Source organism: Sylvia atricapilla, chromosome 9 (assembly GCF_009819655.1).
Source record: "Sylvia atricapilla isolate bSylAtr1 chromosome 9, bSylAtr1.pri, whole genome shotgun sequence".
NCBI classification, from domain to species: Eukaryota; Metazoa; Chordata; class Aves; order Passeriformes; family Sylviidae; genus Sylvia; species Sylvia atricapilla.
The window spans coordinates 3,471,666-3,499,599 of NC_089148.1; the positions used below are offsets into that span (position 1 = coordinate 3,471,666).

The 27,934-nt window shown below is 39.3% G+C and overlaps 1 protein-coding gene across 1 annotated transcript; it reads left to right on the forward strand.

The window, feature by feature from the left end:
- Nucleotides 1-21: 21 nt before the first annotated feature.
- On the forward strand, nt 22-26,950 carry ASPM (assembly factor for spindle microtubules). Its single transcript, XM_066324631.1, has 29 exons — nt 22-342; nt 1,473-1,616; nt 1,978-3,334; nt 5,204-5,305; nt 6,011-6,157; nt 6,776-7,021; nt 7,177-7,244; nt 7,782-7,923; nt 8,018-8,148; nt 8,400-8,575; nt 8,677-8,822; nt 8,901-8,986; nt 10,299-10,514; nt 11,444-11,654; nt 11,738-11,883; nt 11,984-12,112; nt 13,015-13,209; nt 14,151-18,776; nt 19,735-19,884; nt 20,178-20,344; nt 21,128-21,287; nt 21,805-22,014; nt 22,581-22,730; nt 23,953-24,144; nt 24,593-24,785; nt 25,274-25,428; nt 25,968-26,144; nt 26,375-26,547; nt 26,626-26,950. The coding sequence occupies exons 1-29, from the start codon at nt 40-42 to the stop codon at nt 26,729-26,731; spliced, it is 10,404 nt and encodes a 3,467-aa protein (XP_066180728.1). The 5' UTR covers nt 22-39; the 3' UTR covers nt 26,732-26,950.
- Nucleotides 26,951-27,934: the final 984 nt, after the last annotated feature.

Here is a 27,934-nt window from a genome sequence, read left to right on the forward strand (position 1 = left end):
GCTTCCTGTGCGGAGCCATTGCTCCGCTCCTGCCCGGCCATGGCCGCGGGCTCCGTCTCCGCAGCGGCGCGGGGCGACCGCAGCCCCGCCAACAACCCCGCCCGGCGGCGCTGGGCCCTGCGGGGCGGCGAGCAGGACGCGGATGAGGATCCCGCCGTGCTGGTCCTGAGCTACTTTTCCCGGCCGCCCTTCCTCAGCTTTGGCCGCCTGCGTGTGGGCGCGTCCCGCACGCGTGTGCTGGGCATTGACAACCCCAACGAGGATGACGCCGAGGTGGTCATCGACCGCTTTCCGGCCGCTGCCAGGGGCTTCAGCATCGAGCAGCGCCGCTTCTTCGTGGAGGTACGGGGCGGGAGCTGTGGCCGAGGGAGGAGCGGCGTGGGCCCGCCGGGGCAGGCAGCAGGCCCCGGGGCTGAGGCGGCTGAGGGCGGTGCGTGTGCGGGGCCGTGCCCGGGTGCGCCCCGCGGCCGGGACTGGCAGGGCCGGGCCCCCGGGCTGGGAGCTGTCAGCGCCCGCTTCGGCAGACAGGTGTTTGCAGTGAGGATACAAAAATGAAACGGAATTAACTGTGTTTTGGGAATTGTGTTTTAAAGGCAACCTTGTCAAAAAGTTTCAGGGCATGTGTTTAGGAAAAAGGCTGAGGGGAAGAGGATGTCAGTTCACTGTTCTGCGCGTTAATTAGTTGACAAAACAGAGAGCAAGGCACGCTTAAAATAGGATTAAGCATTTACGATACCTAAGGAAGTGCAAACTGTGGCTAGTCCAATCAATGCCAGTTTTTAAAAGAACAGTTTAGACGAAATAATCTACACTTATCTAGACTGTCCAGAGTGTTTGTGAGAGAGGAAGAAACACTCTGGGCATCTCTTGCAACAATAGGCTTGTAAAACCAGGGTGCAGTCTCACTGCAAAGTGCTTGAGTAATGTGTTCCTCTAGGAATTAATGAATAAAAAACTTCTTGACTTCTTTGATAATTTGCCATGTCTTTCTTTTTTTTCGAAGGACTTGTATGTCAAATTTGACTAAAAATCAACGTTTATAATTAGGGTTGGCTGGGATCGTAACTTAATCAACCTCTGATCGTTTGTCTCACCATAATTGTCTCAAAATTATTCTACAGGAATTATTTGGTTAATACATGCAAAAAATTTATGTAATTTCTTCTACTCACCTGAACTCAAACCTTCATCTATGTGTTGTATTTATATGTACTCTTTCTTGTTTTCCATTGTAGTTTGATTGAGAGGTGTACAACTTTTTAGTAAGACGTCGTTTTTTTAATAGGGGTTGCTTAAATGTGCATATCAAAGAGGGAAAACTGACATTTAAATATTTAACAATTTTTTATCGTTTCTTGTTGTCATAATATGTATTACTTCTATATGCTGCTCATTGGTTGATTGCTTGATCTTCAGTGTTACCTAAGTGTACCTAAATGCAGGATACTAAATGTTTCTTTTTTTTCCAATAGTCAGGACAAAGAATATTTGTTTCTGTCACATGGACACCATTAGAAGAAGGAAAAATCAGAGAACTGGTGACTTTTGTTGTTAATGATGTTGTAAAACATCAAGCTGTGCTCCTTGGTGCTGCTGAGCAGCCCCCAAAGAAAAAGGTGTGTATTTATCGTATCTTAACTCTGTTACTTTTACATTTCTGATGCAAATACTGTTTCTGTTTCAGTGAAGGAGGGCTATAAAATGATAAATAATGCTGTGGAAATACCCATGGTCCTCAAGTTTTTTTAGCTGTGTTGGAAAGCAGGTGCTGATAAACTACAGCTTAAAAAAATAAAACTGAAGCATGACCAAATAAATAGTTTTCCAAGCCTGAAAATAAGGTATTCCGAATTTTTGATCAGGGATTTTTTTATAGTGTTTTTAAACTTTGAATGGGTATGCTAATAATGTTTACTTTTATATGCAGAACAATTTAAAAATCCAGCACACTAACTTTTATGTATGGTTCTTTTTCAGAAGAGTCTTTGGGAAACATTAAAAAAGAAGAACTCTTCAGGAACGTCTGCAGTAAAAGTTACGAAGAGTACTTCAGAAACTAAAAATGTTAATAAAACATTTCAAGTTTCTCAGAAGGTGGAGAAACTTAGAAGTCCCCTTCAGTCATGTGAGAATCAGAGCACGGTGCAGAGCAGTATATCCCAAGGAAATGACCCTCCTGCTGGCTCAGAAAATCAGCTGCCTCCATCTCCTATTGCAGCAGTGCCAGAAGAACAAGGCAAGACTGTTCACACACCACTTGCCCTGAGAAGGTCTACTACATTTGGGGACATTGCTGCCTCTGGAAGTGAGGAGTTGTTGCCTGAATTAGCCATCTGTAATATCAATAAGTATGCTAATGAGCATGATCAATTGCAACCTGAAAGTGCCTCCAATTCTGCTGGATTAACACAATTGCCAATTTCAAGTGATGGAGAAGTTCTTAATTTTACGCTCTCACCAGTTTCCACTCCGGAGCAGTCTGCCCCTGCCCCTGTTTTAAGTACAAGGAGAATTTTAAGTCCAGATGCTTTTGTAAATGACAATTATCAAGTGGATGTAGAGGTAGTAGAACAGCCTGTTCCAATTCTGTCGCCTGATCAATTTGTGAAGGACAGTTTGTCAGATAAACCATCAAAGACTCCTAAACCTGAGGCAGCATTAATATCGTCCACCACAGAGACTTATATTGTTAAGAGATTTCTACCCTCAAAATGGAAAAAAGATGGAGGTGTAGAGACAGAAACACATGTTCACATAGAACATAGCTTAAATGAAGTCTTTGAGCTGCATAATGTAAAATCACAGGCATCTGATTGTGATAAACCCAAGGAAGATCACTGCAGTTTTCCTTCCGCACAGGAACATCAGACTGACAATCCTTCTCAGAGAAAACAAACAAAAAAGCGTCCAATTCTTTCTGCCACCGTCATAAAAAGTAAGGCTGGTGCTACTGAAGGAACAAGAACAGAAACCCACCAGCCAAAATCTAAAAAATGCCTTCATAAAGCAATAATGGGATGTGCTAATGTGGTGCCTGGACAGGAGGAAGCAGAAATGTCTAAACCCTTGCCGGTTGCAGCTCCCATTTCATCTGAAAATAAGTGTCACAATCACAAGGTAAATTCATCTCCTACTGGATCCACTTCCTCGTGTCGTAAGAGGAAAAGTGAAGCATACGCAGGAAATAGCAGAGTTACAGCTCCTGTGTGTGTGGAAGAAGTGGAAAGAAAAAGAGCTCTTACCTCTAACACTGACAATCAAACACGCACGGCCAGACGACCATCAGCCTTCAAACCGACGAATGGAGAGAGAGTAGGGCAGAGGAGGAAAGCTGGTGAGCAGTGTTTCTTCATTTACCATTTTCTGAGAGATGCCTTTGATTAGGAAATGTGTATAGCAAACTGAACTGTCTAGCAACTGTCAGCAATATTTCATATCTCTGAAATGTGGGCTTTTGCAATTTGTTAGGAATCGGTGTTTTAAAAAGCTGAAAACTAGGTTAGCGTTTTGGTTTATGTAATTGGCTTCAAATTTACTTTATTCCTGTGTAAATTTGTTAATGACAATAATAGGTAAAGTATCTAAAAACTCTTGAGCAGAGACCTTGTTATGTAAATCAGATTTTCTGAAAACTTACTGCACAAGATTTCTCACATGTACATTTACCATTGTGACTGTTCCCCTCCAGTGCTGTTGTCACATATTTTCAAAAGTAGAATCACAAAGGTTGGAGAAGATCTCTTCGTTGAGTCCAACCATTAACTTGGCACCACCATGTTCACCACTAAACTATAGTCCCAGGTGCCCCATCCACACACCTTTTCACACTTCTAGGGATGGTGTTTCCACCACTTTCCTGGGCAGCCTGTGATAATTCCAAAGCACCCTTCCAGTGAAGAAGTTCCTAAGTCTTTTTCATTCTGCCTGCTTTTTACTGTCCATGATTAACTTGTCAGCCTTTTGTAGTTCTCTCTGCCTTATTGTTTGCTGACACTTCACTTCTTGAAGATCAGAAAATGCTGATGGCTTGCCTTTCAGTTTATTTTGGGTTTTCTAACTGTTCCAACCCCAAATATGCTCTGGAATGTGAAAGGAATGAGGGTCTGGAACTGAAAGATGCATTTAATTTGCAAAATTTAACTACCATCATGGCTTTCAGATCAAAATAGCGCATGCTGTTTTCGTCAGTTAAATTATCTGTTCTGTGATCTGGATTTGATTTGAGGCTTTCAGTAATGCACTTCAATGTCAGGCTTTTTTAAATGGTCTGCATAAAAACATTGTGCTGAAAGTATTGATATGCAGCAGGAAAAGGTGTGTTATCTACTAGGTTATTTCTGTTAATCCATTAGGATAAATCTAGATGGGCTTGGACAAGGGCAGAGTAAAGGGGGACAATCCCCTCCCTTGACCTCTGGCCACCCCTCTTTTGACACAGTCCAGGATTCAGTTGGCCTTCTGAACTGTGTGTGCACACTGTTAGCTCATGTCCAGCAGAATCCCTAAGTCCTCCTCTGCAAGGCTGCTCTCTCTGAGTTCTTCTCCCAGTCTGCTGTGTCACCTGTACAGCTCAGCTTCATGTCGCCTGCAGACAAGTGCCAAGGGTGCACTCAATCTCTGTGTCAGTGATAAAATATTAAAGTGCTCCCATCCCAAGACAGATCCCTGAGGGACACCATCACCAGCCTTCACCCGAGCCATGGACCACAAGTCTCTGGATGCAATTTCTTATCCAGCCAATGGTACACCTTCCAAATCCGTATTTGTCCGATGTGGAGGTGAGGGTGTCATGTGGGTCTGTGTGGAAGGCTTTACAGAACTCTAGGTAGCTGACATCAGTCTGTTTCCCGTGTTGACTCTGTCAGTCTCTCCACTAGAGAAGGCCATTCGACAGGTCAGGGACAATTTGCTTTTAGTAAAGCCATGCTCACTGCCTTGAATCACATCCTTGTCTTGTATGTGCTTTAACGTCACTTCCCTGAGGATCTGTTCCATGGTATTCTCAGGCACAGAAGTGGGGCTCACCAGTCTGTAGTTCCCTGCATCCATACATCTTCCTTCCTCTCCTTTTTAGATCATCAGTATCTTGTGAGTGGTTCATGGGGAATTACTCTAGTTCAATACTTTAGAGGTGATATGAACTGTAATATGTTTACTTTCACTGACATATTTGCTGTTGATATTTGTGTTTTAATGCTTGTAGGTTCTTCACTTCAGAAGGCATCTAAAGCTACCAAGAGAATTAGTAAACCTGTCCCCGGGCTGGCCCAGTCACACCTGATATTTGTGAAGCCACTGAAAACAGGTAGGCAGACTCCTGGTGTTTGGTAAAACACTGAACAGAATGTCACAATTGTATTGCTGGTATCAGGTAAGACCTAACTGGTTAGAGCTGAGAGGAAATAGAAGATAGTACCTGAAATGAATCAATACTAATTAGAACAATATATGTAACCTTTTGTGATCTGTTTTGACTACTTATAAGAAAATTGATTGGAATGCATGATCAGCTAAAAGTAAATGTTACTTTTTTTTATCAGATTAGCCTGTAAGTGTAAAAGCTACATTACAGTTTGGTTCCCAACTTACTGATGGCTATCAGTTAAATGCCTCTTCCATACCTGATAACATTTTAAGGCAACATCAGAATTCTTCAAAGGAGAAAATTTCTTCCCAACCAGATGAAAATTTTGCAGAGTTGGGAATAAGTTGGTCTGATCAGAAAAATGCATTTATAAAATGGTTCTTCCTGAATGTAGTTCAGTTCAGTTTGGGTTTGCCCTGTTGCAAATGGCCTGTGTTCTAGGTATCTTGTCTTAGTTCTAGGGCTGTAACAACTCTAAGCCATGTTTTGTGGCTGAAATTTATTTAATAGTTCCTGATCTGCAAGTCACTGTCAACAATCTGCTTTTTTTGACTATAGTGCTAAATGGAGTGTCAAACATGAATCCTTTCCACAATGAAATGTATATTGGTTATCAAAACATTTTTGGGTTTTGTTTTTTTAAAGTCATCCCTAGGCACCCAATGCCTTTTGCTGCCAAAAACATGTTTTATGATGAACGTTGGAAGGAGAAGCAGCAACGAGGTTTCACCTGGTGGTTAAATTTTGTACTTACCCCAGATGACTTCAATGTAAAAACAAATACCTCACAAGGTAAGAGTACAGTAATTTTGCCTTTTCATTTCCTTAAGCTTTGTGTGATATACTTCATTAACGCTAAGGAGTAGTAGTACTCATTTAACAGTAAACCTTTTCAGAGTCATGTTGTCATATTTTTCCCCTTCTCATAAGTGTAGATGGCTCACTAGCTCATGGCAAGAGCAGCACAGCACACCCCTGCGTGGGGATGATGCTCTGCAACGAGAAGGCACTGGAATGTGTGGCTGTGGCACTCCTCAGTGCGTGGCGAGTGGGGAATCCCCACCTGCTGGAAAATATTATAGCCGGCACTTTACTAAAAGGATAACCTACTTTTTGCTCTATCTTTAGCTACATTTGAATGAACTGAAGATGGATCCATTAATCTTAAAACTGAATTCCTAGCACTGCTCACTTATGAAATAAGTGTTCTTATATTTAATAGTTGACTAGTATTCCTGTACTTGACAACATATGTGTAGTGCAACAGCTGACAAGCTTCTTTGAAGATAAATCATCAGTCAGAATAAAAACAGCAAAATGTCAGCTTAAAGAGGGTATAAAATAAATGAGGTGTGGACGCCTACCTTTATTTGAGATGTAAATGCATGCTTTTTGTGTGCGTTTAAACAGTAAATGCAGCTGCTCTTGTCTTGGGGGAAGAGAACCATCACAAAAGGAGCCTTCCCAAGGCACCCACGAAGGATGAGGCGTCTCTCAGAGCGTACACAGCCCGCCGGAAGCTGAACAGGCTGCGGCGCGAGGCGTGCCGCCTGTTCACCTCTGAAAACATGGTCAGAGCCATCCAAAAACTCGAGGTGGAGATCGAAACCCGGCGCCTGCTGGTCCGCAGGGACAGGCACCTCTGGAAAGACATAGGTAAGAGGACTGAAACCTGGAATTCTCTCCTCTTGTAAGTAGGAAAAAGGGGTATTCGCACACTGAGTTTGTTTAATCTAAAATGGGCTAATAGGAATTTTTGCATTAATATGAAATGTTTGCTGGAGGTAATACTGAAAGATGCTCTCTTGCAGGAGAAAGGCAGAAAGTCCTTAATTGGCTATTATCTTACAACCCGTTATGGCTGCGTATAGGTCTGGAGGTAAGAGTCTCTAATCTATAATCTTAAATTTCAAGGACATTTAGCAATTTTTTTTAGTAGAGGTTCTTTTGGGTTTCTTTATATTTTCTCTCATACTAATTCAGTTAGATTCAGTTCAATTTAGTTGTAGCATGATGCATATATTTTAAATTGTTACAACATACTTCCTTTAAAAAAGTGATTACTTTATTGAGAAGGAAAACATTTAATAAAGGATAGTGGAAGTTAATTCTGTGACCAATAACAAACACAAAAGCATTTCCCTATCAGTTGCACTTTACTAAACTGGAGAAGAATGTGGTCATCTTAAAGAAGATCCTGATTGATTTCTCAGACATAGATGATCATACATGTTTTGAAATAAAATTAGATCATCTGAAATTGCCCTTAGCTTTACCTTTCAGGGACTCACTTGATGCTTAGGGACCAATTACCATTTATTATTTTAGAAATTCGATAATGTATATTGTTCAAAAAATCACGTAGGATTTAAGGTAACTTTTAACACTTCTGCTTTTTCCCCTTCTTTCATGTTAGACTATTTATGGAGAACTGATAGCCTTGGAGAGTAATAGTGATGTCATGGGTTTAGCAATATTTATCCTTAAACGCTTGCTTTGGAACCCTGACATTGCAGCTGAATATAGACATCCCGTCGTGCCCCACCTCTACCGGGAAGGTAATAACTATTTCCAAAATAATTTATTTGTAGCAGTTAATTTTTAAACCTATTTAAAGCTTACTACATCACTTACTGGCTTATATCATTTTAGGTCATGAAGAAGCTTTGTCAAAGTTCACACTGAAAAAATTGCTGCTGTTGGTTTGCTTTCTGGATTGTGCCAAACAGTCCAGAATGATTGACCATGACCCCTGCCTCTTTTGTAAGGATGCAGAGTTCAAGGTGAGAGCTGAGATTTGATGTCTCCCTCCAGTATTGTCCTAAGACTAAGTGTAGACTTTTTTGTTTTTGACAAAAGTTAAAGCTGTGTGACTTGCTAAAATCATTAAAAACAAAAAACAAAACACCGTAATTTTAAGAATGAGACAAGGAAATGTGAAATGTAATTTGGGAGGTACAAGGGATGAAAATTGTATTCTGATTGACAAATGTTGAAGTGCTAAGGTTTTCTTTTTTCTTTTTTTTAACTTTAGGCTAGCAAAGACCTTTTGCTTGCATTTTCCCGGGACTTCCTGAGTGGTGAAGGTGACCTTTCGCGCCATCTGGGTTTCTTAGGACTCCCTGTCAGTCATATTCAAACTCCACTTGATGAATTTGATTTTGCTGTAACAAACCTGGCTGTGGACTTGCAATGTGGCATTCGTCTTGTGTGCGTTAATACAGAATTCTATTGAAATATTTCTTTTTCTTTTATATAATACTTAATGTGAGCTCATCAGAGACATTGAATCATGCAATTACTTTTGTTAGGAGAACGGTGGAGCTTCTGACCAAAAACTGGAGCCTTTCAAAACAACTGAGAGTTCCTGCAATAAGTCGGCTACAGAAGATGCATAATGTTGATATTGTTCTCAGTGTCCTTAAAGAGCGAGGAGTGCACTTAAAAGATGAAACTGGTAAGGCCTAGAAATCATGGTTATTTTAAGTGCATCAGTTAACTACTGCACACTCTAATCCCTTGTTTTATTTGGTAGGTGCTTCAATTGACTCCAGGGATATTGTGGATAGACACAGGGAGCGAACCTTAGCACTGCTGTGGAAAATTGTCTTTGCCTTCCAGGTACTATTCAATTGTTTATTTTGTTTGGTTTTTACTAATCACAAAGGAGTAATAATGAAAATGACACTCTTTCAGGAATATTTGATGTTTGTGAAAGCTCTACTAATCAAATTTTAGACTGAAATTATTTGCTTTGTATATTAAAAGCTCCATGTAAACTTTACTAAACTGCTAATTGTTCCCTAACAATACAGCTTGGATAATGTTTTTATTGTGCTTTTTGTTACGTATTCATTCAAGTGTTTGGAAAAAAATAAACTTCTGCGTTTATTCTGTATAGTAGCAGAATTGATACTTTAAAGTAAAATAATGTTGATCTCAAACTGCAGGTAGACTCATAATAACTGAAAAGGGCATTTTGAGTTTACATTGATAGACAACCATAGAGTAAGCTCTGAAGCTATATAGCTCATCTACTTTTTCTTCCTTTTATCTGAAACAGTTGATGAAACATTCTTGAAATAAGAATGAAGATTTCTTAGGCATTACTGCAATTACATTTCAAAAGTTAGTAGAGGAAGTAAAAACAGTTTTCTTAGGACTGTTTTTAGAGTTAACTTGAGTCAGAGGGTATTTTAAAAATAAGTGTCCAACTGACAAATCCAGTTGGAAGGAACTTAATGTATGAAAGGCACAATAAGATAAAAGTTGAGGTGGAATTTCACCACTAAGTGGTGAGGCATGTAAGTGCAATTAAGTATATGTAAAGCAAGAGTATTAAAGACTTCAGTCACAGAACTATCGCTAAAATAAGACAATATAATAAAAATCAAATGAAATTATTTTCTTTCTTAAATATTGTTACACTATTATATAGTTAAATTCCTTCAGTTAGTTCTTCTGATGCATGTGTCACAGTTGCATTGCTTTTGATTAGAGAATAACTAGGGTGAGTAGTGGCTTTATCCAAGCCCTGTGGATATGCTGCTTGTTCTCCAACCAGCTCAAGTCCTTTTGGAATCCCTTCAAAGAGGATTAGTACATGGGATCAGTGCAACTGCAGGCAGAACTCTGAAATAGTTGTTTACTCTGAAAGCACATTGAAATTACACAGGGAATTTCTCTGTTTCTCCCAGCTATTAACTAATGCAGTAGCTCTTTTACACAGAACGTTGGGAAAGTTAGATTTAGGGGTTGTTATCTGCCATCTATGCTGGCAAGTCCAAATTATCTACTACTGATTGTGTGGCATGTATTGCTGAGACGTGAGTGTAGATTCTCTTTAAAATGCTGTGTCTAAAGCTCTGCATCCAGCAGCTGTAATACAGGACATGTTAGGCTGTTGACATTTTTTTGTTTTTCTTCCTAACAGGTGGATGTTTTTCTGAATGTGGAACACCTAAAAGAAGAAATTGAGTTTTTGAGAAACACATACAAGAGAAAAGCATTACTGGGTGCTGTCAAGACTTTTCCAGATTCTTTTAGAGTACAGGAAGACAACAATAACTTCTCATCTCTGGCTTACAGTGAAAATGTGAAACTGCTGATGGCATGGGTTAATGCTGTTTGCAGATTTTACAGTATCAAGGTAAATAGCTTTGTGTACACTTCCACAAGTGCACCTTGTGCTGTTGTAATTCTTTACAGAGCAGAGTTCTTCAAATATGTAGTAGAAGTCAGTGGTAATTATTTGTAAATATTCTTCTGGACTTTGTTTAATCTGATTTGAAATAACCATTGTTCTGTGAGTTTAGCTGCACCTCTCTTTTTAAACAAATGTGAGCAAAAAGTTTCCCCTTCCAGTTAGTGTTGTGCATAAAAATGCTTTTTAAAAATTGAACATTTTTTGCTGAACGGGAATTGTTTGTGGACTTTTACTGAGCCTCCATTTTTAAAGGTATTTGTGCCTTTTTATATATATATTCTATATTTATATAGAATTTCCAGTGTTTATAACAGCTGTTACTAATAGCCAATTAGTAATTAGTAAAAGCTGTTACTATAACTAATGTTTGGGATAAGGTCACTTCATCTCCTCAGAGATGTTTGCTTGGGAGGGATATGTTTGCTCGTTCCAAGAAGGGAAGCCCTGGTCAGAGACCTGACTCTGGTCATAATACAGTAGCAGCTGTCAATGTTTCTGAAGGTTAAAACAGCTCTGAAGACTGATGCAAATTCAGAACTTACTTCTGCACTGAAAAACTAGTGTAATGGTATCTATAGAAGTTTATTTGGGATCCTGCTCTAGATAGATTTGTTTCATAAATGTTTCCCTTGTAGATTTACTATATAATGACTCACACATCTTTTGTTTTCTGGGCTCTCACAGCTTTATGTCACTGTACAGTAAATGTTCAAAGGAAGCACTTGCTACCTAATTTTTTTTATTAAAGGTTTTTATTAAAAAAAACCTTTGCACTTGGTCACATTTAAAGGTACAAGACAAGAAATTCTATATCCAGTTTATACCAATTGACTAGTAACAAAAATTTAAGGAATTTGTATTTTATTTAACAGGTGGAAAACTTCACAGTGTGTTTCTCAGATGGCAGAGTATTATGTCATTTGATTCATCACTATCACCCCTGTTACGTGCCTTTGGAAGCTGTGTGCCAACGAACAACTCAAACTGTAGAATGTTCAAGAACTGTTACAGTGGGACTAAACTCTTCCTCCTCATCTGAGTCTGACACTTCTCTAAATCCTGTGGAAGAAATGTTTGATCAAAGTGAGTTATTTGATGTACGGAAGTTCATGTTAAATCTATTTCTTTGCACAATTTGATTTGATTAACATTTTGTCTTTACAAAGCTGTAGCTCCCTCAGTCCTGTACAAGGAACTCTTGGACAATGAAAAGCAAAACTTCCAGCTGATCAATGCTGCAGTTTCTGACCTAGGGGGGATACCAGCAATGATTAATCATGCAGACATGTCAAATACAATTCCTGATGAGAAGGTAAAGTGCCTTTAGAGTTGATATCATGTTCTGCCCTCGTGTAAACATGTTTCTGCTCTTTTGCACAGCCCTTACCCTGCTGTGTTCCGTGTTTCTGCAGGTTGTTATCACCTACCTGTCATTTCTGTGTTCACGGCTTCTCGATCTTCGCCAAGAAACTCGAGCTGCACGAGTAATTCAGGCTGCTTGGAGGAACTACAGGCTGAAAAGGGAACTGAAACTCTCTCAGGTACTCTCTTTGCTTGTGCAATAATCATAGCTGCTACATTAAGAAAAAATGTAAATTGAGTGGAAAATTCTGAAGGTTTGTTGGACTGATGTTGGCATTTAAACTAATGAGTGCCATTTCTATCATCAAAATATGTGGCCTTCTTGGTGGTGTAATCTACTAAACTCCACTTCTCTTTTAGACTTCTGAGGCAATTACAGGTATTTAGAGGCTACTGTCCTTTTTTGTGTGTCACTCTTCTCCAAATATTTAATATTTAAACTCATCTCCCAATATTTCAAATATTACATAGTTGCGCTGCTTCGTTAAAACTAAAGGAGTAGTTAATTCCTATTAATGTCTATAAGACAGGAGGAGTAATTAAACATTTGCATGGATTTACTGTTTTTGTTAAAGGAGCTAAGCTTCACCAGTCTTTTGAATTGAATTTCATGTGTTCAGATATTCTGTATCTTGATTTTCTGGTAGTTATATGCGATTTAGTGAAGGTTTTAAAACTGTGGCACCCTAAGGTTGATAAATACCACTACTGTGTCTTGCTGGGTTACATATTGATGTTGGAACAGTGTTCAAATGAAATATTCTAAGAATCTGTGGTGTAGAAAGGGACAAAGGTTCTACTTAGACTTTTTCGTCTCCAGTTTCTTTTACTGTATAAAATCTACACAACCTTAACAATGATGACAAAGCATTCCTTTTACAACTCTTGAAATAAAGATGCTGGTGGGTGAGAAGGAATCAAAACAAAACCCTTTAAATGTTACAGGCGTTATTTTTATTAATAAATCTTAGTGTGTGCAAGTGTACTGTAATTTTATGAAATTGCTGTAGATAGTTATTGAAATCAAAAATATCAGTGAAAATTCTATGGCTAATGCTCAGTGGAAATTTACTCTTTGTAGGAAAGACATAGAGCTGCTCGGATAATTCAAAAATCTGCAATGAACTTCTTGGCTCGCCGACGCATCCTGAGGAAGGAGAATGCAGCCATTTTCATCCAGAAGCACTGGAGAGGGCACTTGGCCAGGATGACTCTCTTCAATCTGAAAAAGGCCAAACTGGAAGAAGCCAGAAATAAATCTGCCACAGTCATTCAGGTAATACAATCTAAAAAGAGATAACACAGCAAGGCAAACCCCTGAAACCTCTAAGCATGAGCCTCACTAAGGGCCATTTGTGCTGCTTGCAGCGATTCATGCTTTCATGAAATGTAATACCTTTTTTATTTTTTTCCCCCTCTGCTCTTGAGAGGTTTAGTAAGTTTTTCTCTCCAGGGAATGATGGTAATGTGCTATTAAATTAACAATTATTTTTTCTTGGTAAATATTTTGGGGTACGATAAGCATTAAAACAAGGGGCCTTAAGCAGTTAATGTAAGGACTGTGAGATTATGTTGGTTTTCTTCTTTGCAGCTGCTGAACATTACTTTAAGAAGCTTTGAAAAAAATTGAAATTACTCTTCTAGTGTTATGTCACCTGCAGTGGACTCATTTGGAGTGGCAGACATAGCAATGGTAGTTTTGCAGTTAATTCAGTTTTTTAAGATATTTCACCACCATTACCCAAAGATAAATATTGCACTCCTAGGACTTTTTAGAATGCGTATTAAAGAACGGATGATTTATCAGATAGTTAAAAGGGAATCTGCTGCTGCCAGGGCAAACTGGGGCTTTTTACAGAATTTCAAATGCTTAAAAACCATTTAGCTTTTGCTTTTTTTTCTTATTTTAAATAGATTTCTGGATTTGACTTTCAATGGATTAAGATCCTGAGATGAGCTCAGTTGGTTAGAGCATGGTGTCAATAACACCGAAGTCATGAGTTTGATCCATGGGTATGGACCATGCAGTCAGGTGTAGGACTCTGTCTTTGTGGGTCCCTTTAAACTCAGAGTACTCTGTGTTCTGATAAGTACAGGAATAAAAAATCTTATGCAAGTCTGAAGATGACAGTCCGCATTCATGTTTAACATATCATGAAGAAAATACTAATTTTTTTTTCTTTTTTTTTTTTCTTTTTTTTTTTTTTTAACCTGCAGGCTTATTGGAGGAGATACTCTGCAAGGAAAAGATACTTACAGCTCAGACACTGTGTTATTTTTGTACAAGCAAGGATAAGGATGGTGAAGTCTGTTGCTGCTTATAAGCAAATTGTTTGGGCTACTGTTACAATTCAGAGACATCTGCGTGCAACTAAGTTGGCAAAAATAGATCAGCAAAAATATGAAATCCTAAAGTCTTCAGCACTTACTATTCAGCGTGCATTTAGAAGATGGAGAAAACATAAAATTCAACGGAAAATTAAAGCAGCTTTGGTGATTCAGAGTTATTTCCGAAAATGGCAATTTTCAAAACTGGCTAAGAGAAGGAGGGCTGCCCTTGTCATACAGTCTTGGTACAGGATGCACAGAGACCTGAAGCAGTATCTACATGTTAAGCAAAATGTTATCAAGATTCAGGCTTGGTACAGGTGTCAGCTGGCCAGACGTGTTTACCAGGAGCACAGGGCAAAAATTGTGACAATTCAGCAGTACTACAGAGCTTATAAACTGGGCAAGGCTGAGAGGCAGTCTTATTTGCAAAAGCATGCAGCAGTGATAGTTCTCCAAGCTGCTTTTAGAGGCATGAAGGCACGAGAACTTTACAGACAAGCAAAAGCAGCATGTGTTATTCAGTCACTGTGGAGAATGAAACGAGAGAAACAAAGATTTCTGCAGTTAAAAAAATCTGTTACTACGTTGCAGTCACACCTGAGAAAATACCAACAAGTAAAAAGATACAAAGAGATTAAAAGTGCAGTGTGTGTGATTCAAACCCGCTATCGGGCACACGTGGCCACTAAAAAAGCAGCTGCTGCTTTCCAGAGGGTGCGCCTGGCCACCATTGTTCTCCAGTCTGCCTACAGGGGGATGCAAGCCAGGAGACAGGCTCGTATCCTGAGGTCCGTGATCAAAATTCAGTCCAGTTTCCGTGCTTACGTTGCCCAGAAGAGATTTAAAAACTTGAGAGATGCCACAGTGAAGATTCAAGCTCTTGCAAAGATGAGGCAAGTCCGTAAGCATTACTGTGCACTGAGAGAAGCAACTGTTTATGTCCAGCGAAGGTATCGCTCTCAGAGACAGGCTCTTCAATTTAAAGAAGATTATAAGACATTGAAGAGAGGTTGCATAAGAATTCAGGCTCTAGTTCGAGGTTATCTTGTCAGGAAACAAATACAAAAGTGGAGAAAGGCTGCAGTATTACTTCAGGCTTGCTACAGAATGAAAAGGGAGCGTCAACGGTACTTCACCATCTACAGGGCTGCCATTGTCATTCAGCAACGTTATCGTGCCTGCAAAAAGACCCAGTATCACAGGCAGGAGTTCTTGCAAGTTAGGAAAGCAGCTGTGTGCTTACAGGCAGCCTACAGGGGTTATAAAACACGCAAAAAGCTCAAATTTGAATGCAGAGCTGCGATTAAAATTCAGACTGCTTTTAGAGCTCATGCTGCACGAGTGAAATACAAGGCAATGGTTCAGGCCTCCATTGTGATTCAGAGGTGGTACAGAAATTGTCAGGGTGGTAAGAGGCAAAGACTGAACTTCTTAATGACAAGAGCAGCAGTGCTTTCTTTACAAGCAGCTTTTCATGGCTGGAAGGTGCGAAAGCAGATTCAAAGACAGCATGTCGCTGCTACTAGGATACAGTCTACCTTCAGAAAATTCATAGCTGTGAAGAAATTCAGGCTTGTGAAGCATGCTGTGCTAACCATCCAAAGGCATTACAGAGCCAAGGTTCTAGGCCAGAGACAACGGCAAGAATATGTTCAGCTGCGAAATGCTGCAGTGCATCTTCAGGCACTATGGAGAGGGAAAGCTGTGAGAAAAGCAATTCAGAAGAAACATCATCTTGCAACGATTATTCAATCCTATTACAGAATGCATATAAATCAACTGAAATACAGGAAACTAAGACAAGCCACTTTGGTGATTCAGAAATACTACAGAGCCTACTGCCTGAAAAAAACCCAACGTGCAGTATATCTGAAAACCAAGGCAGCTGCGTTAGTCTTACAGTCTGCTTACCGTGGGATGACTGTGAGGAGACAACTGAACAAACTAAACAAAGCTGCTACAACCATACAAGCTGCCTTCAAATCTTACCTGGTCAAGAGGGAATATGAAAGACTTAGATCTGCAGCTATAGCCATTCAAAGGCGTTACCGTGCAGTTATTTGTGCCAAGTGTCAAAGACAGAGGTATTTGTCCTTAAAAAGGGTCACAGTCCAAATGCAGGCGATTTACAGAGGTGTGAGAGTGAGGCGACAGGTTCAGTGTATGCACCAAGCAGCTGTTTGCATCCAAGCCACGTTTAAGATGTATTGCATGAGAGTAAAATATCAGTCAATGAGAATGGCAGCAATAAGAATTCAAAGGCAATACAGAGCATTTTGTGTAGGTAAAGTACAACGCAAAAAGTATTTGGAACTAAGGAAGTCTGTTGTTATACTCCAGGCTGCTTGCAGAGGCATGAAAGTCCGGCAAGACTTAAGAACCATGCACCAGTCTGCAGCAGTAATCCAGTCCTATTATCGGATGCACAAGCAACAGAGGGATTTCAGAAAGGTGTTGCTTGCAACAAGGCAGATTCAGCAGTGGTTCCGTGCTTGTAAGGAGAGAGACACACAAGTTCACAACTACATGATTATGAAAAATGCTGTACTACACATCCAGGCTGCCTTCCGTGGTATGAAAACAAGAAGACTTATCAGAACCATGAATGAATCGGCTGTGATTATTCAAAGAAGGTTTAGAACTTTCCTTGAAAGAAAACGCTTTCTTTCCATCAAGTCAGCTGCTGTTGTAATTCAGAGAAAATACAGAGCAACAAAACTAGCAAATGTTCAGCGTCAGAAATATCTCTCTCTCCTTAATGCTGCTGTTATCATACAGTCTGCTTATAGAGGATTTGTGGTAAGGAAAAAAATGCAGCAAATGCATCAAGCTGCTACACGTATTCAAGCAATGTTAAGAATGCGTAAAAGTTACACTTCTTTTCAAGCACTCAGGCTGGCTTCAGTAATCATACAGCAACGTTACCGAGCTTACAGGGAAGGGAAGCGTGAGAGAGAAAAGTACTTAAAACTGTACAATTCTGTTTTAGTTCTTCAAGCTGTCTACAGAGGAATGAAAACAAGATGCTTCCTGAAGAGACAACGTGAAGCAGCTCTTATAATACAGAGAAACTACCGAATGTATAGGCAGTACTGTCATTACAGAAGAGTTCAGTGGGCAGCCCAAATAATACAGAGGAGGTACAGAGCCCACAGGCTCAGGAAAATTGCTGTAGAGCATTACACTTCATTAAAGAAAGCAGCAGCTTGTATCCAGAGGGCTTTTCGAGACATGCAGGCAAGAAAACAACAACAAAAAATGCACCGTGCTGCAACTGTGGTTCAGAAAAACTTTAAAGCCTACAGAGAACGTCGGACTTATCTCTCTCTCAGAGCAGCTACTCTTGTCTTTCAGAGAAGGTACCGAGCTTTGGCTCTGGCAAGGCAGCATGCTTTGGAGTATCACTCTCTCCGCAGAGCAGCTATTCACGTCCAGGCTGTGTACAGAGGTGTCAGGGTGAGGAGGAGTCTCAAGCACATGCATTCAGCTGCCAGTACAATACAGGCAGCCTACAGGATGCTCAGGGATAGAAGGGCCTATCAGAATATGAGAATCGCAGCTGTGATTATACAGAACTACTATCGATCCTATTTGAAAGGAAAGAACCAACGCCAGAAGTATCTGACAATGAAGAATTCTGTTCTTGTTATTCAAGCAGCATACAGAGGCATGAGGACACGGCAGGAACTGAAACTCCTGCATGTTTCAGCAGTTGTAATACAGTCCAGCTATCGCATGTATGTACAACGCAGGTGTTACAAACAGCTGTGCTGGGCGGCCACAGTCATACAGCAGAGGTTCAGAGCCAAAATGGCAACAGAAGCTGCCATGAGAAATTATGTAGAAATAAGAAAGGCTGTCATTTGCCTTCAAGCTGCTTTTCGTGGTAGGAAAGCCAGGCAGTTGTATAAAGCCAACGTTGCTGCACGGGACATTCAGTCATTCTTACGAATGTGTGTGGAGAGGAGACGCTTTCTTGCACAGAAATCAGCAGCAGTAACGATCCAGTCCGTGTTCCGAGGCCGAAGAGCACGGACTCGCTATGCACGGATCCAGAGCTCAGCAGTCACTGTTCAGAGGTGGTACAGATCGTGTCTCAGGGCTCGTTCACAGAGGGCACAGTACTTGGCTCAAAGACAAGCTATAGTGGTTATTCAGTCTGCCTTCCGAGCTATGAAAGCAAGGAAAACAGCAAGGCAACTACGAGCAGCAAGAAAGATTCAGTCTTTTCTTCAGATGGCTCTGCAGCGTAGAAAATACATCCAACTCAGAGCAGCAGCTGTCACGTTGCAATCCTATTACTTAATGCATAAATGTAAATCACAGTATATGAGCTATAAAAGAGCTGCAGTTGTCCTGCAGCGACACTACCGATCCCACCTGACTGTGAAGCACCAGAGAATGACTTACTTACAAACCCGGAGGAACATTATCCTTGTGCAGGCCACAGTCAGGGGATACATCGAAAGGAAGAGGTTTCGGCAAATGAAAGAAAGCACAATTAAAATTCAGGTACTTCTGAATGAATAGTACTGGGATTTGGGTGTTTAGTTTTTCATTTGTAGGTGTTTTAAAGATTTACTGCTCTTGCAAGCCGCAGTTTAAAGCTAAAGTAGAATCAATTTCTGAAGTGTACTACAGGGCAGATGTATAATGTGGTACTGTGCTACCACAGTACACAGAAATAAGGTTCTCTAAGACAACTGAATTTCACCTCTAAATATTAGTGGCATAATGAATGTTTTCTTTGATGGGAATATGAAAGAAAACTGTCTTGGTGTACTGTATGAGAGGGCACTGGTAGTGGGTATAAAGTGACATAAATGGCAAAAATCATGATTCCTACATTCTTAAGGACTCGTTTAGGAAGGTGTGAGTAAATCAATCATGTTAGTCCTCCTAGGTTTACTAATTGGCCCTAGACTAACTGAAGTGCCTAACATTTTGAAGAAGAATTTAAGGAGATAAATTCCCCCAAATGAAGAAAGAAAGGGAAATAAATCATATCTCATAATAATTTGTGGCCCTGAGAAGCCTGATCTGATGGGTATCCCTGCCCACGTTGGGTAGGTTGGAATTAGACCATCTTAAAAGTCCCTTCCAACCCAAACCATTCTAGGATTCTGTAAGAATTTCAGAGGTTGGTTTTACTCTCTTGTTGGAGACCATGTGCTCTACGTAACTGGTAGGAATCAGATGTGTTTTTCTCACCTCCTTGTTTTGGGGGGATTGGTAGATGCTTACTTATTTTCTGGATGTTTTAGTTATGCATCCTGAACAATATAGGGATGGCTACTTTCCTTAAAAGATAGAAATAAAGTATTATGTTTGACATTGGAAATATGTTTATTTATATTGTTGTTTTTAAGACAGACCGGTGAGTACAGCTGTACATAGAAGCAGGCAAACATTCCCAGCTGATATGATGCAAGTGGTGAAATATTCCAAGTTTATGTCTTTTTCTTTGAAGGCCTCTTTCCGTGGATTTATTCAGAGACAGAGATATCTTCTGTTCAAGTTTTCTGCTGTATTAATACAGCAGCACTACAGAGCCCATCGGATGCGAAATATTGATCAACACAGATTCCATCAAATGAGAAAAGCTGCCATTACGATTCAGGTAATCATAAAAGTGGTTTTTATTGAGTGTTTGTTTCGATTTTTAATCTCTTGCATTTGTTTCTTCACAATATAGTTATTTTTGCAATCTAATATTAAAGAATGGCATTTGTGATATTTCCTTGGATATGTTTCACTTACTTTGAAAAACATCTTCTAGTTGTGAAAAAATTAATATTTGTAGTATTTTAGAGGTAGAAATCCTAAAAAATGTTGCTGTTGACGTGATGTTTTTAATTTTGTTAATTCCATTAACAGTTCTGATTTTTTAAATTATTTTTATTTCTCTAATAGGCAGCATACAGAGGTTATAAAGCCAGGCAGTGGGTTGGCAAAGTGAGAGCAGCACAAGTCATCCAAGCCTGGTTCCGAGGTCACAAGGCACGAAAGGAATACGTGTCTGTGCTCAGAGCTACCCTTGTTATCCAGAGTCACTGCAGAGCCAGACAGCTTCGGACTCGGTAATACCCATCTGAGATACATCACTCTACTTTTCAAAGCTTTTCTTATGTAATTCTTTAGTGCTGCACTCTTTAGAACTCTTCAGGTTCTCAGGCTCTGCCCCTGCAGCATCCTTGTAACGTGTGGGAGTATAACCCTATTGGTGCAGGTGGGGTTATTCTTTTGCACAAGATTTTCATGGCATTTAATTGTTTTCCTGGAATGGAAGCTCTTTCACAAGGTTAAATTTAGGCTCTAGAAAGAATAGGCCTTGACCTTTTTTTCACTCTTCTTTTTTGCAAGAAAAATATTCTGGATATTCTTAAAATTCCCACATGTAGGTTGAAAAGCTTTTGCATTTTAATCCATGATGGAATAGTTAAAGTGGTTTATGTTTATTTTGCTATGATATCAGCCTGATAGCTCATCTCATTCTGAACTATGCCATGCCAATAGCAATAGGGGATGCTGTTCAGTGATACAAGGTCCTCCCTCAACATCCCTGCTTTTTAAACATCTCTGCCTATTCCTGTTATTATCCTTTTATGGACCTGTTGTATATCAGTCTGTCCAATGCCTTTCAAACTGCTGTGTCCTTTGGCAGTAAGTTAGGGAAATACCTCCTGTGGGAAACCAGAAAGTGTCCTCTGTTTAAAATCAGTCTTTCTGCCAGTGTTGCTGGCGATCCGCATTTTTTAGTATTCCAACATCTGGTTGAGAACAGCTCTGCTTTCTCTATATCTATCTTAGTGATTTCATAAACCATCACTGTTTTCTTACTTAAAATTGCATTTCCATGTTAGGTTTTTGAAAATGAAATCCTGTGCCCTTACCATCCAAAGAGTCTGGAGAGCGACCCGCGCTGCGCGAATGCTTCGGCAGCAGTTTCTGGCAACCAGGAGTGCTGCAGTTAAGATTCAGTTGGCATACAGGCAGTACAGGGCCAGGAGACTTCTAAGAGAGGTATGTTTTCATTGGCACTCTGATGTATCATGGTTACTTTAAAAGTTTTCAATATATTTGAGTGATTTTTGTCATCAATGTGCAGAAGCATAGAAAAGGTGGAACCACAGTGAAAATTGTTCAAGTCAAAGATATTCAAACTTCAAAAAATTAAATATCCTTTTTTGATTTAAGCAACAAGGTTTATTCTTGATTTTGAATGGTTCAAATTGTTGAATTACCCCTCTATATGCTGATACCAAAACAAAATGCCAAATTTTCTGCTGGCTTTATTGCTTGCAAAAGCTTTAAGAGCTCGTAGTTTGACCCTATTTAGGTAAGTAAAAAGATCTTCCAAACTGTGAGAGTGCATTTTATGTAAACTGGTACTGTATGAGTTTACTTGTATTTCTCATTCAGTTTTTGTTCTTCTGATGAGAAAAAAAAAAAAAACTGGAACTAAAAATAAATTTATATTGATCCTGGTATGAATGAACAAAAGTTGAATTATCAATGCATTCTTTAATATCTTTTTCAGAAGCACCAGGCTGCATGTCTCATCCAAAACGCATATAGAGGTTTCAAGGCAAGAAGGAAATTTGTTCAACAAAAAGCTGCTGCTGTAATTATCCAAAAACATCTGCGGGCTTGGCAGGAAGGCAGACTTCAATTTATGAAATACAATAAGACTAGAAGAGCTGTCATTAAACTGCAAGCATTTATCCGGGGTTATTTAGTCAGGAGAAAGGTTGGTAAAATTCAAATTAGAATTTCGCTTTGGATGCAAGGTATCTCTAGAGCTGTTTTAGCATTAATTCTGACTGGCAAGGAGAGGAAAACTTGATTTCTTGATGTTAAAACAAGTTCCTGTTGGCTGCTTTGAGGATTGGCCAGGTCAGAATAGATCAAGCACAATTTGAGCCTTTTCTTACAATCCTTTAGAACTAAAGTAGATTTTCACTGTTGGGTGTTGTTTTAGCTGCTGAGATCTTTGTGGCTTACCTGTAAGTGACAATTCCGCCTTCATAGGCTTGCAATGAAATTGTTCTCTGCTATGCATTGATGATGATCCTTACAATCACTTCTCTGTTACCATTTAGATTAGAGACCTAGTACTGCAGAGAGGTAGCTTACTTTAGTTCTGAGGTGATTTTCAGTATCTTGTTAGTATAGTATATTATATTAATATCAGTATATTAATATATAATATTAATATAATAGTATATTGCTGTGGACTATGTTTTTTGTGTGGACATCCAGCTACCTCAGAGTAGGAAAATTAATGGTGTTCTCTGTTTTGTTTTCCTTCTACAGATTTTAGAACAGAAACAAAAGAAGAGACTTCTTTATTTTACAGCAGCTGCATATCATCATATCTCTGCAATTAAAGTTCAAAGGGCCTACAGGAGACACCTCATCTTAAAGTTTGCACAAATCCAGCTCTCTTCTGTTCTTATAATACAGGTTAGTCTGATAAAGGCTGAATGATTTGTGTAACAGTCTTACTTGTTTTCTATGAGCTAATCTGTACCACTTAGACAGTGTAGTTCCTTCACATATGAAAATAAAGCTAAATTATGGAGACTATGATTTATTAAATAATGCTGCTTATACACAGCTAAGCAAGCTCTGGAGGTTTAAGGATTTTAAAGCTGAGGATGGATGGGAAAGTTTGTTTCTTTCAGACCCTCAAGCTTGCTGAAGAAATCTGAGTGCTGTCTTAGCCTATTTCTTTATATCCTACTGGAGGTAGAAAAGATTAGACACAACAGCCTGTAAGAGTTGTGAAATGCAGAGTATCTCCTTACATGAAAAATGCCTTGGGACACTGATTTATTTGGTTGGATGCTTCTGATCTGCCAGTGGTGTATCAGAGCCTTCTTAGGTTGCAACATTTTAATAAAACCAGGTTTTACTTACCTAAAAACAAGATCCAAATCAGGTCTGTATTGCAGCACTACCAATTGTAAAAATGGCTTTCAGGTCTCCATAGTTCCAGTATGGGAGCCCAGCACTGGATAAATGGAGAGGCTGAAATGGGATCTCTGAAATAGCTGTTCATTGATCAAGGATGTCCTGGCAAACTTTGCCCTACTACTTCTCCATATACAAAAATCTGGTGTTTCTCCCCCATAAGTTAGATTTTTCCTTTAAGGCAACAGAGAATGAATGGAAAAGGGGGGTTTTTGCTCTGATTTGGCACACAGTACCTTGTCTCCCTTCTTTGTTCATAGAAGGGAGGAAACAGAGCTGGGAAATGAGAAGAGTGGAGTGGTGGTTCACCTTAAAAGCCAGCCAAGAGAAAGAGAACTTTTAGGGCATAGTAATACTGGACACAGGTATAAATTGGGAGAGTTACATATTTTATCTTTTGGTCAGCCTGAAGTGGTCAGACAGTTGGGCTGGATGATTGTTGTAGATCCCTTCTAAGTGAAAACCATTCTATCTGTTCCCTTCTCTCCTCAGAGTGCTTCCCTAGTGGCTCCTAGTTAAGATTTCCGTTCTGCAGTCTTGCAGCTACCCAAGGCCAACCAGAGTCAGGGAGATTATTTGTGACTGGTGATGTTTATAATGCAGAGCTCGTGTGAAAACACTCAGTTTTGTATCACAGCTTGTTTAGGGTGGGAAAAGGGAATCTAGGGGGAAGAGTTTTAAATAAACAGACAAGTACTTTCCTTTTGAACAGAGATGGTTCCGAGCAAAAATGCAACGAAAGAGATTTTTAAGGAGTTATCAAAGACTGGTTGGGTTACAACGTGCGGTTCGAGGCTGGCTGAGCCGCAGGAATGAGGCGGCAACAGTAATCCAGAGGAACGTGCGGAGATTCCTCGCCTGCAGGCGCAGGAGGAGATTTGCAGTGGGAATAATTAAATTCCAGGTAAACACCTCTTGTAAGACAATGACAGGTTTGGGTTTGTTTGTTTTTATTATCTGCTTTTTTGTTTGTTTGTTTGTTTTCGGGGAGAGGGAAGATCTTTGCTTTGGTTGATGACTTTGTCAGTGAAATTGCAAGCCGAATCAGCTTTGGTTTAGCCACAAAACCTGGAGGCAAATGGATCATGAAGGAATGCTAAGCAGATAATGGTTGAGCTGACTTTGGTGGGAATATGTGTGCATTGAATATGCATGGATTTTTTTTGCCTTTTGTCTTGAAAGTCCAGTATTTGAAAGATAAACACTGAGTGTCAATGACGTAAAATTGAATACCCAGGGTCATTCAATACTTTGTAAGACTTGTGTGAAATTGATTTGGAATGGTGACGGAAGTTCTGTTGTCTTGTCTCTCCTTTACAACTTTTTGTCTTCGTGGAATTTCTTTTCTGTAGGCATTGTGGAGGGGATATTTGTGGAGAAGGATGACTGACACAGCAAAAACCAGAGCCTTAAGACGCAGTTTAGAAAAGGCCAATGAAAAGAGCAGAGAAGAAAACAAGCTGGGCAACAGAACTGCAGTTGCAATTGACCACCTTCTAAAATACAAACATCTCTCCTACATTCTTGCTGCACTAAAGCATCTTGGTCAGTATTTTGTTTTATTATAACCGATGAATTTTCAGAGCGATAAAAACTGGATTTTTTCAGCTGAGGAGAGTTCATAATGATATTTAGACTTCCTGCATGACCATAAAATGTGAGCGTTAGAGGGTATAATGGCGGGTTTTCCAGACTAAAATTAGATTATTGATTCAAGAACAATATTTAAATGGTTATGGAGAGAAAAGGAATCCTCTATGATTGCTCTAATTTCCTGTCAGTCCTAGTAGTGTTATATCTAATATAACTTTATAATTTTTACTATCAGTATATGTTCTTTGTGAATCATTTTGTCAGCTTAATTTTAAGTCTGGAATACTAAACCTGTTGCTTTAGAAATGCTTACTTTAATCAATAATTGCAATTTTTACTTTGCACTTTTACTTAAAAATCGAGAAAATCCTGCTTTGCAATTATTTTGCCTGAACTTCAGAGTTTTCTTTTCTCTATTTGTTTTTCTTTAATTGTTTTAGAGGTGGCTACCAGGCTGTCCCCACTGTGTTGTGAAAATATGGCCCAGAGCAGAGCAATCTTCAGTATTTTCGTTCTGATTCGAAGCTGCAACCGGAGTGTTCCATGCATGGATGTGATCAGATACTCAGTTCAGGTTCTACTCAATGTTTCAAAGGTAGCTTGAATAATTCCTTTTGCAGGTTTATAACCAGTAGGGTGCTTCATTGTAGTACTTGTTCATCCACAATATTTCTGAATAAATCTGGAACAACAGAAGTCGTAGTTTTGAATAAAAATAGGTTCTAATTTTTCACCGTTATTTTGAAACCAATTATTTATTTACCTTGTAATAGTTATAAGGAGGTTTTTGGTGAAAAAATTGTTTCATGGCCTTAAGACATTGCAAGGTATCACAAGTATTTTAAAATTTCTCTTAAATTATTCTAAATTATTTCTTTATTTTAAATATAAAATCAGATTCTATGGGTTTGCAAACAAGAGAGGAAGCACAAAAGGCACCTTTTTATAATCTTACAGTTGTGTAAATACAGAAGGGATTTTTATTGCTTGGATACCAGTTCAGCTACAAATTGATTGTAGGAGAGAATATGGGCTTTGCTTTTTCCTCTAACCTCTAAATAGTAACCTGTAAACTAAGGATATTTTAAAGATCTGTCTATCAAGAAGTTCTCTTGTCTCTTTCTTGTTTAACAGTATGAAAGAACTACTCGAGCAGTTTATGAAGCTGAAAATTCTATAGATACTTTATTAGACCTACTGCAAATGTACAGAGGCAAAGCTGGGGACAAAATTTCAGAGAAAGGAGGAAGCATTTTCACAAAGACCTGTTGTTTGTTGGCCATCCTCTCAAAGGACTCAAAAAGAGCTTTGGTAAGACCTAAATGTTTTGGGTTTTATGGTTTAACATACTTTTCTTGCATGTTTTCGTGGTGTTCATAATTTTTTCCTCTCCCATACCTGCTATGGCTGTAATATTAATTTCAACTAAACTGCTTTTAAAAAAATGCATTCCCAAGATGGTGAACACACTCATATTTTCTTGATTTAAGCTGCTTTTGAACTTGCAGTATTGACTGTGTGCTGTTTTCACTTTCCCTCAGGAAATCCGAGGCATGCCCAGGACTGTTTCATGCATCCAGAGCCTCTATAAACTCACAGTTCGGAAACACAGGATGGATGCAGAGAGAATACTTGTGAAGCACAAAACAAACACTGCCTTAGGTGGGAGCTCCTCTGTTCCCGTAACTCCTCTAAGAATAAAAACAGTTTCAAGGTAAGAGGTTAAAGATTTGCCTGCTATTTTTGCTGTGACCTTGAAATATTTTAATGCAAGCCACTAATCTTTTCACAGGATTAAACCAGACTGGGTCTTGAGGAAAGATAACATGCAAGAAGTTGTGGATCCTCTGCAAGCACTTGTGATGGTGATGGACACGCTTGATATTGCCTGCTACTGAAATGTAAATGATGTATAGGAAGTTGTATTTGTACAGTATGTATGTAGTAAATGGATAAATGATTTTGGAAACAAAGCAAATAAGTGTTTAACTACCATTGGAAATGTTTGCCATTAACATTTTGCTAACTTTTTGTATTGCATAGTTTTGAAAAGCTATTTTGTACTACTATCAACAGCAATTGTACAATAAAATCAATTCACTGGATTATACTGGAAATTTCACTGGTGCAAGTAATATATTGTCACACAACTGGGAATATTACAAATAGTGTGGGATTCTTCACTGATTAGATATTGTAGAGTTCTATTAAAAGCAGTTGTTTGTGGGGGACAGTAATGTCTGATCTAGAGAGGTATAGGAAGGGAGGCTTGGGCTGTGGATTTCAAAAACTGGCTGGTTTTGCAGACCTTGAGTCTACTTTAGTAATGTCTTGAGGGATCATGTGTGGCAGCAAGAAAAGAGTATATAATTTTTCTGTTTTTTATACATTGCAAGATAGTGATGGAGCAACAGGATGTTGTAGGGTGAATTCAGAAATTTTGACCTGACATTTTAAGAGAGGTGATCTGAGAGTTTTTTCTTCCTATCAAGTGAGCAATACATACAAGCATGAATCTCCTCTGGCTGAATGGATTTTGTTCATCCCAGCATCCCTGTTCAGTCTGATCTCTTCTGCATTCTTAGAATTGCATTTTCTTAGAGAAAGGCCAAGAAAATGCAAACTGTAAAATTATACCCTCCCATTTCCAAGTTTAAGCATTATATCTGTAATGCTGCTAAATCAACTGATAGCAATTAGTCAGGGAGGTGACAGTAAACAAGGTAGGGTTTTTTGGGGTTGTTGGTTTGGTTTGGGTTTCCAAGGTTTTTTCTCGTTTTTATTTAATTTTTGTTTTGTTTAAAACCACACATGGAAGAGGCTTACTACAACTCAGGCAGGTAGTAATAGTGGCTATGCTCTTCATGTAAGAAACTCCAAAATCATGAGCTAGGCTGGAGGATGGGGGAATTGTCTATTTTCCCTGATTTCAGCCAAGGTAAATAATCTGATAACAGAATACTCTTTAAACTTGGGACTCTGGAGGTTGTGAGGGGAGCAGTGATCAGCAAGTTGAAATTGTTCTATAAGCTCGTTGGTTGGTGTCACTGTAAAGTGATAAATTACAAGTGACAAAGTGTGTCAAATGGAATCCTGCCAGT